Source organism: Falco rusticolus, chromosome 5, assembly GCF_015220075.1.
Source record: "Falco rusticolus isolate bFalRus1 chromosome 5, bFalRus1.pri, whole genome shotgun sequence".
Taxonomy (NCBI): Eukaryota; Metazoa; Chordata; class Aves; order Falconiformes; family Falconidae; genus Falco; species Falco rusticolus.
In genome coordinates this window covers 57,122,299-57,133,177 of record NC_051191.1, presented here as the reverse complement: position 1 = coordinate 57,133,177, position 10,879 = coordinate 57,122,299, and the positions used below count along the sequence as shown (strand labels likewise).

Below are 10,879 nucleotides of genomic sequence, written 5' to 3'. Positions count from 1 at the left end.
TTGAACAGAAAATGTCACGTTTATTGTTCACGATCAACTTTACAAAAGAAATGCCCCAACATGGGTGCGCATCAGGGGCTCCTTTCACAAACGTGCATTAGAGAAAGCGCGTGAGCGAGCAAGGAAGAGGGGACAACTCGGCGGGGTGCATGAAGGTCACAGTGTTTCCCACTTGGCACGAGGGCTGCGCCCTGCCCCCACGCATCCCCCCGCAGTGGGCTGAGCTGCCCCACTGCCGGCGGGGACCCTGCGGGGGGGTGATGCGGGTGGCAGGGCTGTCCCCTCTGCCTGCTTCACCTCCCCCTGGTGCAGGAGCAGCTGTTGCTGAAAGCACGAAGTAGGACTTGGGGTCGCAGGGGAGCACTGGAAGCTGGACACTGGGCTGAGCAACCATGAAACCCCCGAAATAACCCTCTCCCCCCTGGACACATACACGTGTGCACACACACATGTATTGAGACATTGGTGACCATGCGGCATGGAAACAGTGTATTCTCAGGCACTCCATGGGGAAAATACTAGCCCACTCCATCACCCCTCCAGTTCCAAGGCTGGCAGCAGCCCTGTCCTTGGCCAGGAGCAGCTCAAAGCAGGGGAGCCAGGTGGAGGCAAGGGCAGCAGCCCAACCCAGCATGCAAAAGGCCAGGGATGGGCAGCAAGGCTCCTCTGGCCACCATCATCCTCTGTCTCTTTTTTTTTTTTTTTTTTTTTTGCTTGATTTTGTTCCCTTTAATGGCAGTGCTGCACTCTTTCCCCCTCAGCCAGGGATGGACGAGATGCTTTGCCCCTTCTCCCCATTCCCTTGGTGGCCAACCGACCCCCCCAGCTTGGGAGGGGAGGGCTTGCTCTGCTTGCCTCTGCCTTGAAAGCCTGTCTCCCCTTAGGCAGTCCTGCCCAAACAGGCAGTAGAGGCAGGGGAAGGGGCACAGGGAGGGTGAGCAATGTCTCGCCAACCCTCTGCCATCTTCCCTCAGCCTCCTCGGGGCTGTGCTGGGAAAACCAGGGTGACAGGAGAAGAAGGAATGGGGCCAGAGGGGAAGATGCTCCCAGCCGAGTCTTTGGGCTCATTTGGAGTACAGACTCACAAGACCAGATAGTGGGGCACTAGAAATAAACGGGGAAAGGGGATGTGCTTGGGAGAGGAGGGGGAGGGGCACACGCTGGCATCCCGCTAAGGCTGGACCGTGCTTGGGGCAGACGGAGGTCTCCTTCCCACTCATTGGGGCTGACAAAGTGGGGAGCCTCGCTGTACCAGAGACACCTGTGGGTATGGTGGTGTCCTCCTGAAACAGAAGTGTCGCAGGGTAACACCCAGGGGAAGGCATGCCAGGACGGGGGACAAGCCGCGCCACCAGCGTGGGGACAAGAAGGAGGATGCCAGGGGAACCCCTCCCTCCCAGGACACCAGCGCGGGGGGCTTGAGCATCGCCCTGATGAGGCTTGGTAGTCTGGGAGGGGAGAAAGGGGCTCCCTGCTTCGGGGCTGCCACTGGGCTCCTTGGCGCTGCAGAGCGGGTGAGGGGCTGCTCATGCCTTCCTCCCTTCCTCACAGGCAGCGAAGTCCCCCTTGCTGGCACCCCCAAAGACCTCCACCGCCTGGTCGTCCCACTGGATCACGTTGCCTTGGAGGTGGGAGGTGCAGTTGGCCAAGCCCAGGATCTCTGCTGGTGCCAGCATGTGGTCCCACACACTGAACTGCGCCAGCTCCCCCACGAAGGCCTGGGTGGCATCAAAGCGGCCACCCAGCGTGTCCTGGCAAAGAGCAAGAGAGGTGATGGAACGGGGATGGGGACAGGAGAAGGAACATGCATCCAGTGGGCAAGGGGAGAGGGAGAAGTATCGGGAGAAGCAGAGCAAGATGCCCAATAGCAAGGATTGGAGGGGATGGATGCATGGAGGAGATGCAAGATGACAAGGCGGGGAGCAAATGGAGGACAGAGGGACAGGGAGAGGGAAGAGGAAAAGACAGTGAGTGTCCGTGGCCTGCCCAGAGGTGGGATGAGCAGGCAGGATTGCCCCTTGCCCAAGATGCCAATGCGCCATGCTGAATGGTCCTGCCAATGCCACCCCCAGCCCTTGCCCCATTTGGGGGCTGCCCCCTGCTCCCCAGCTGGCTTCATGACGGAGCGATGCAAACTAGCAGCTCTCAATGTTGTGCTGGCACTTACCTGCTCCTGGCCCAGGATGACGACACCCTGGGGCTTGATGGCATGCCAGGAGGCCAGGTTCTCACCAGCACCTCGCTGCTCACCGTCCTGGTACGCTGACCACTTGCCATCCCGGGTGGTCCATGCCACACAGACATGGTGCCAGGCCTTGTCCTTCAGGCTCAGTGGCAGCTGGGCAACCTTGGAAAGAAGAGCAAGAGCCCGGCACTCGGTGCAAATGCTGGGGGACCCCAGTGTCTCTCCAGCCCCTTGCAGAGCAAGAAGTGTGCCCCCAAAGCAGTGGCACCCCAAATTCTACAGACATCCCAATGTGCTGCTTCTCCCTCTCAAATCCCACCACAACGTGCCATCCTCCCCATCCTCCTGCCTCCCCCTTCCCTCCCAATCCCTTCCTCCCAGCTCCCCTACATCAGTACCCCCAGGAGCATCATTTCCATGGGGGGCTGAAGCAGGGGAGATGAGGGCAGGGGCTTCCCTCTTGCCCCTCCTGTGGCTGGGCTGACCTTGTCATTGATGAGCAGCTCCAGGGGGTTGCTGCCCCACTCCAGCAGCACGATCTCATTGGCTTGGCTTGGGACAGAGTAGGAGAAAGGGGTGCCAAGCCCTGCCAGGGCCTTGGACTTCAGCCACATGCAGATGGTGAAGGCGTAGAGCTCAGGCAGGCTCTTCTTCATGCGGGCATACATGTAGTTATTCTGCACTGGGATGGTCACCTTGAAGGCATCGGGAGGGCTGTAGCCTGGTGGTCCTACATGCCAAGGATAGGGAGGAGAGAGGAGGGTCAGCACCCATCATTGGGATGAGGGCAGCCTGTCCTGGGGCTCTCCTGGAGATGCATCTGGGGGTAGGGACCCCCTGCACCACCTCCATCTCCACCGGGCAGGACTCACCATGCTCCAGCTCTGTCACCCGGTTCTGGAGGGAATTCAGTTCCTTCTCGATGTCGTGCTGCTGCTGGCTGCGGTCAGTGCTGGCGGCCTGGCGCTCCTTCTGCAAAGTCAGGATCTTGGAGAGGAGCTGCTCCTCCAGCTGCTCCATCTTGGTGTGGAGGGCATCGCGAGTGAGCGCTGGGGCAGTGGGTGCCGAGCCGTTGGTGCGGGGTGGCAGCTCCTGCTGCACTCAGCAGCAGGCATGACGAAAGGGAAAGGAGGGAGGAAAGAGAAAAATCAGCACAGTGTCACTGTAAGAGGTTAAATAAGGACACATCCAGCTTGCACTACCACAGGGAGTGCATCAACCACAACCCCATATCTCCAAGAGCCTCCATGTGACTTTGACTCTCCCCTCTCAGAGCCTCCCCTGAGTTTGTTACTGCAAAATGAAGCTTGGTTGTTCTTAATGACTTTCTGCCACTTCAGAGACAGAGCAGTGATGGGACACAGGAGCACTTGGGTCATCTCTTGGCTCTGCTCCTGCAGGCAGCCTCGCACAAGGTGGGAACAATGTGGAAAGGAGCTTGGAGCTCCCCTCCCCACTGCTGGTGAGGCTGCTTCCGCACTGCCGGTGCATTAACATCACATAACGGGGCTTTAATCCTCTTAGCCCAGCTCAGCCGGTGTGCGGGGGTGTGTGCACACATGCCAGGTCGGCCAGGTAGCTCTCCATAAGCCAGCCTTTCCCAGGCCATCAGGATGCCACGGAGAAGTGGGGCCAGTGGCCAGGGTGTCATGTCTCTGGTCCTCGAGACATGACCCATCACCTGGGGACATCAAGCATGTCTTGTCCCATCAGGGTTAAAACACAGACCAAAACTCTTTTCTTGGCTGATCCAAACCCCAGCGCCTCATGAAGATGCTTCCAGCTGCTACAGCATCCTGCAAAGATCCCAGATCCCATCCCAGCTGGAAGAAAACCAGGCTGGAAGGGAGCAGGTGGCCCTTTGCCATGCTTCTGGGGTTTCTCCAGAAATAAAAGCCCTCTCCCTTCCCCATATCCTTGGGATGTTAGGCTCTTTGCCATGAGCTTGGAAAGATGGTGACCACCTTCTCCATGCTGCCAGACCTTCCTGAAGGTACCAGAGTGGCCATGGTGAACCTGCCTTAGCCTCTGCCAGACCGAAGGCCAAGGCAGGGCTTACCATGGCTGCTCAAGCACCCAGGGGGGTCTGCATAGCTGCTTCAGCCCTGGACATTCACACAGCTTATGCTGGTGGGACATGGGGTGATGCCATCCCTGCTGATCAGGCTAAGCCTCCTCCCAGCCTCGGAGCTGGCCTGGAGGAGGTGACCATGCTCATCTGTGGTTGTGGCTTACAACTTTTTCTTCTTCCCTATATCCCATTTTTCCAGGATGGACAGGACCTGATGATCATGCATACAAAGGTGAAGGGGAGAAAGCCCACCGATGTCACCACCTATCTTTGCTATCCATCATGAACCACAGGGGAAAGAAGAAGTCTGAAGGAAAGCTGGGTTCGGCCAGGCAGTATGCAACCTTGGCAGATGGGAACAGCAGGGAGAAGCTAGCAGCGAGAGGGAAAGTGAGATGGTGTTAGTGTGAGCACAAACAGCCCCGCACTGGGCAGCGACACACTCAGGCTGCAAATAAGAGGGAGGCTGTGATGCTCTAGGGTCTGAAAGAGCCTCCAGTGGGGTCTGCTGGGGCAAACCCACAGGTTACGTGAGGAAAATCAATGTGGACAACCAAAACTCAGCAAGGAAAGTGAGGTGGCACAGGGGACATCTGCCAGCCCTCATCAAACACCATCTCTCGCTGCCAGCTTGCTCCGGTGCCGCTGAGTATGCTCTCGCTGAGAACAAAACCTCTCTGGGAAGGGAAAAGCACCTGGCAAAGGGCATCCTACCTTTGGTCTCTGTAAAACAGGGAGGGCTTAGACAACGGGGAAGGGGCTTGAGCACTTTTGGGGGAGTGGGTCTTGGAGACCCACTGGTGCAGCTGGCTGAAAGGCAGGGCAGGGATGGCAGGAAGGAAAGGTGAGTGGAAAGGTTAACTCTCATCCTCCCAGCAGGGATAATTCCCACCCGGGGCTGCCCATGCTCACATCCAAGCAGAGCTGGCTGTGTTGGCAGGGGGCAGTGCAGGTAGGATAGGGTCGCCTTTGCCTCTTTGTCTGCATCCTGCAGGCTCCGAGAGCTTTTCTCATCCCATCAGGCTGCCTGGCTGTGGTGGAGGCTGGCACGCTTTGCTTCTGTCTGCCGCACGCTTTGATTGCTCGAGCTGCGGGTTTGGAGCCTACGTCCCTGCTTTCATGCACAGCTCCATCTGTTAATGACGAAAAAAGAAAAGGCTGGGAGCTTTTGTCGCTCTCGCTAGCCCCTGATAGCCTGCACTACATTATTTAGTAGTGACTGAGCGGTTTTTTTCCTCTCCTTCCTCCTGCTTTTCTCCCTGCTGCTATTTTCTTCCCTCTGTAACTTTTTTCCCTATGGCTTTTTCATTTCTCTGGCTTCGAAGCATCTCCTCTGGTTGCTCCCCTCCACACACATACATGCTCTCTCCCCTTTTGGTCAGTTCCTTCCCCCCTCCTTTTTCCCCCTCCATCTCTCTCTCCAGCTCTCCCTGGCCCTTCCAGCCCAGCAGCCAGGCCACTGATAGTTGGACCCATGTGGTCGGCTGAACCACTGCCAGCTCCATGTTCCTCCTGGCGAGGGATGCAGCTGGTACCCTCCTCCAGCAGTTTGAGGGCCACCGCATTGTCCCAGCAGACACCATCCCCACCCCAGGAGCCAGACCACGGCTGGCAGGAGACCAGACCTCCCCATACAAACCCATGTCGCTGGGATGTGCTAGGTGATCCTCCCAGTGCTGGGATGGGCTGCATCCCTTAACCATCCTCCGCATCTCTGAGCTGCCACTCGAGTATCTTTCTCCCAAATCAAATTATTTGCAAAATTATTGCTAGATGTGCAGCTGCTGTCTACCAGTGACCTTTGGGGAGGGGAGAGGAGGGGAAGCGCCTTCTCCCTGGTTGTTCAGCAGGCACCCGGCTTCCCATCTGCTGCCGTGCAGGCAGCAGGGGAGTGGGCAGTGGGTGCGGGGGAGGCTCGCTCAATGCTTTTTGGCCACCACAGCCACCAAAAAAAAAGATTGAAAGATGCCAGGTAATATTAATCACATTAAATGTCAGCGGGTGGGGCGGTGGGGGAAGGGAGCGGAAAGGGGGAGGCGGGGGCAGGGGGCTGCAGGGCCGGGGCAGCCACGTCAGCGTGTGCTCACTCAGGCTGTAGCCCTCAGTCGGCAAATGCACTTTGATTTATGTAAGGAGATCAGAGCCTCATTTACTAATGCACCAGCAAATCTGGGCCCCGATGCTCCCCCTCAGCCATCAGCACGCAAGTGCCCACCTTAGCTGCTCAGATGGGGTGGCCAGGACCACATGTTGATGCCCCAGCACATCCCACAGATCATGATGCTGAGCTGAGCACGTGCACATAGCATTCCCATTTCCTTTCCTGGAACCTCAAATCGTCCCAGCTTGCCCACAGCTCTCCCATGGCCACTGCCACAGGATGGCACACCTACCACACCGGGGTTTTTCAGACCCTGCCACCTTTTCAGACACTTTTGGATCCAGGCAGGAGCTTTGGGGGTCATTAAACCCCGAGAAGGACTGCCCAGGGCAGGGGATGAGCAGGCATGCGTCAGCCTTTCCCTCCTCTTCCTCGTGAGAGAAGAGCTCGCTGCTGATTCCGTCCCCCTCAGATGTTATTAGCAGCCCAGGGCTGCCACAGTTTGGGGCTCTCCATCCCTGCTCTGCCGGAGATGGAGGTGTGAGGGAGACAACCAGCTTGCTCCCACTCCCATGCCCATACCTGCAGGTTTCCTGCCAGAAGCTGGGTCGCCAGTCACAACGGCACAGCCACATGCTGGCTAAGGAGCCAACGGGCTGTTACATTCAGCTGGGGCCAGGTCCCCCATAAAGCCTGTTGGGCTGTCCCCTCTCCCGCTCCCTTCCAAGGGATGACGGGGAGGAGCGGGGCATGTGCAACCTGGCACAGCCCAGGTGATTCCCCCCCTGCTCCAAAACTGCTCCATTTCCATTTGCAGCAGTAATTGAAAGTATGGAAAAGGAGCACCTGGGGGCCCGGGCTCTGCTCACCAAGATGCACCCAAGTGTACAGACGTATGTGTAGAGAGCCAGGCTAGACCCTTCAAAACTGGGAGGAAAAAGCCCAGCCAGGCTGCTGCACACAAGGGGAGGACGAGTGATGCCTTGAGGGGGCTAGGAGGAGGTGAGGGAAGGTACCCGGTGTGAATGCTGTGCCAGCACTAGCCTGTCCCCACCGAAATGGCAGGGCACAAAGAGTGAGCCTGTGGGGGCCCTCCCTGTGTCCCCCTTCCCTGGGAAACCCTGCCGCCACACCACCAAAATTAAGAATGAAATGATTTAATAGGGTTTTTGGCACATCATTGGATTAGATCAGCCATCTTCCACCAGCCCCCTCCCCGCAATCCCGGCTCCAGAGCCTCCCGTGGTAACCCCTGCTGGCAGATCTGCTGGGAGATGCCCTGGGACCCAGCCTTCCTGGGGAGGGGGCCCACAGCACTTTGTGTCATCTCTCTCCCAAGACTAGGTCACCCTGGGCTTCATCAGCATTTTCTCTCCTTTCCTCCCTCTGGGTTTTGCAGAGCCTCTGGCACACCGGTGGCCACCCTGGGACTGTCCCCAACCAGGTCACCTTTCGGGGTGATCACTGTCACCCTTTAGGAGAGCTGCAGGGGCTGGGGGTGCCCACCATGCCATGTGGTACCCCAGGAAGGTTCCTGGGGCCAATGGATGGAGCTATGCAGGATGGAGAGGCACAGGTACCTCCCAGAGTACAAAAAGCAAAGCAAGCCGGGGAGGGAGGCCACAGGCAACCATCACCGCACAGCCAAGGTGTGACACTAGGGCTCGGCTGGCTGGGCTGTGGCTCTCACCAGGCCATCCCAGGTGATACATTAGAGCTGCCTGGAGCCAGGTCAGCCAAAGTCCAGCCCACCTGCGACATGCTGCCTTATTTCCTCAGTTCGCAGAGGAGATACAGTGCCCTGCGGCTCAGCCCGCCCTGCCGGGTACCCTTGAGACACTGGCAGTGCAAAAGGAAACATTTCTGGCAATGTGCCACTTGGCTTCCTCATCAGTAAGCATGTGCGTGAGCCTAAGCCTTGACCCAGCATTGCTTCAGGCTCCCTGGGCACACGTGAGAGCCTGCTCTGGGTCTTGTGAGCTTCACCATTCCCTACCCCAAACCTCCTGCCATTGCCAGAAAACCCAGGAGAGGGGCCAGGGCAGCTCATGGGTGATGCTGCCCCTTGGAGAAGGGGGAGAACGTGGCCAGAGAGCAGCTAAAGGACTGATGCTCCCCAAGATTCAAACTGATGTGCTTGGGTACTGTCCCGCTGAGTATTGCCTGGTCCTCATGCACACACAAGTATGCATGTACAGGGGCTTATTTTTTCCCCCTTTATTTCTGGGTGAGCCTATCTGCTGTCTGCATGTGCATGTCTTAGCCCGGTTGTGTTATCCCACTTGTGGGAATCCATTTGTTTGGGGCTGCAGGGGGGGTTCAGGGTGCCTCTGTCCCTCCCTTTGGCTGCATTGGGCTCTGGGCATCATGCTCAGCTGAGCTGCATGTCCCCCTCTCTCTGCACACATCTGGTATCCTTCTGTGTTTGTTTTTGTGCATGTGTGTATTACCCTGGCAGCTCACAGGTGCATCCTCTGTAGCTGGTCTCCAGCTCTTTTCCCTCCCGTGTGTGTGTTTACTTGCCTTTCCTCATCTTTCTGTCCCTGCCCATATCTCCATCCTCTACAATAATTCTCTCCCAGTCTCATTTCTGAGCCCGTGACCTTAGTGGCTCTGAATTATCCACCTGTGACCTGCTGCTACTGCACCCATGTGGCTGTAGTGAGGAGGGCAGAAGGGCAAAGCTGGGGAAAGGGACGCCCATGGGGTGCTGCCTGACCCCCTGCTCCCAGTTCTGCACTCTGGGGAGGAGTGGAGAGGGCAACAGGGACCCAAACGGGAGGTTGAGAACTTGCTGGAGGCTCCTTACAGGTGGCTCTGGCCCCCAGCAGACCTCAGGGGATAACATAACCCCCAGAAAAAATGGGGCATCTGGAGCATCTCCCCTAAGGAAACCAGACAACCCCTCTGGCAGCAATCATGTCCCCAAACTATTGCCCTGGCTGTGTCCTGCAACGTCTGCCAAGGTCTGTGCAACCGCTGAGCCCACATCAACCCAAATAAACGGACACACACACATACTGTCATCGGCCCCATCACAGGCACCGCGGCAGAGCCGACAGCGCTTCTAGCTTGCAGCCGGGCCAGGGCCGAGCCTGCTGGGCACACACTGCACAGCTGCTACAGAGTGGGGACAAGGGGTCCGCAGCCCAAGTACCAACAGCCCGATGCCACAGAGGCGGGCACAGCAAGCGGCTCCAGCTGCCCCCTTCTCTCCACAGCTCCTATGAACCGTGCAGGGAAGGGGTGCTGGCTTGCAGCGGGTGACACTGCGCTTCAGTTTGTGAGAAGTCCCACTCAAACCTGCGATGGCATCACGGCATCGGATGGGGTTTGCCTTTCTGCTAAAGGGCAGGACCTGGCTCAGAGCTGACGGCCTGCTCCAGTGGGGGCCTTGGCAGGTGCTGGGAGGCAAGCGGGGTGCCCTACATGGGTGCGGACGGGGTGGGGAGGGGGTGTGTGTGAAGCAGGGCAGCCCTGCTCCTTGGGACCACCCTGCACAGAGGGAAGAGAACGGGGCCGAGACCTCCAGGAGGAGTGGGACAAGGACAGCCTTCCCCAAGCCTCGCAGGGGGGATGAGCTGGTCCAGGGTGTGTGTGGCTGCAGGCCCGGGGAACGGCACGCGTGGGAGCATCCCCCCGCCAGTCCCGGGAGCATCCTCCCCCCGGAGCACCCCTCCCCGAGCCCCGGGAGCAGCCCTCGCACCTCGATCCGGTCGATGCGGTCCTGGAGGGTGCGGACGGCCTCCTCCAGCTCCCGCACGGCGGGCGGCTCGGCAGGGGGGTGGCCCATGGTACCGGGACGCGGGGCGGCGCGGAGCCCGGCGGCGGGGGGGGCGGCGGCGGGAGGGGTCCGCAGGCCGCCCTCGCAGCGGCTGAGCTTGCCGGTGAGCTCCCGGATGGTCTCCTGGTCCATGCGGATCCGCTCCTTCTGCTCCAGCGCCGTGCGGCGCAGCTGGGCCGCCGCGCTGCGGAGCGCCAGCAGCTCCTCGGGGCCGGCGGCGGCGGCGGGGCCGGTGCCGGTGGCCGGGCACTCGGCGCTCAGCGGCGTGCAGACGAAGCGGCTGAAGAGCGGCGGCGGCGGCCCCCCCGGCAGACGCGGCCCGGCGCTGGCCAGAGCCTCGGCGGGGCCGTGCAGCGCTCCCAGCCCCTTGTCGGCGGCGGGCAGGAGGGCGGCGGCGGCCGAGTCATTGTCGGCGGCAGCGGCGGCGGGCGCGGCGGTACCGGCCGGGTGGACGCTGGCGATGATGCAGATGATGGCCCCCAGGAAAGCCAGCATGCCCGCCGCCAGCAGCACCGCCAGAAACTTCAGGGTGGCAGCGGCGTGGGGGGCCCGAGCCCGCGGACGGCGAGAAAACAAAGCGGGCGGGGAGGGACGGAGGGATGGCGGGCGGCGGCCCGGAGGGAGCCGGCGAGGAAGAACGGTACCGGCAGCAACACCGGCGCCGGGGCCCCGGCGCGCCGCGCTTATATGTGCCGGGCGGCGCCGCGCTCCCCGCACCGCCCCCGCCGCCGCCGCCGC

The 10,879-nt window shown here is 59.9% G+C and overlaps 1 protein-coding gene across 1 annotated transcript; it reads right to left on the bottom strand.

Annotated features, from left to right (window-relative positions):
- NPTXR (neuronal pentraxin receptor) lies at positions 1 to 10,879 on the bottom strand. Its single transcript, XM_037389056.1, has 5 exons — positions 10,064 to 10,879; positions 3,058 to 3,280; positions 2,671 to 2,915; positions 2,168 to 2,347; positions 1 to 1,751 (listed from the first exon to the last, which is right to left on the bottom strand). Exons 1-5 carry the CDS (start codon positions 10,634 to 10,636, stop codon positions 1,527 to 1,529), a joined length of 1,446 nt encoding a protein of 481 aa, XP_037244953.1. The 5' UTR covers positions 10,637 to 10,879; the 3' UTR covers positions 1 to 1,526.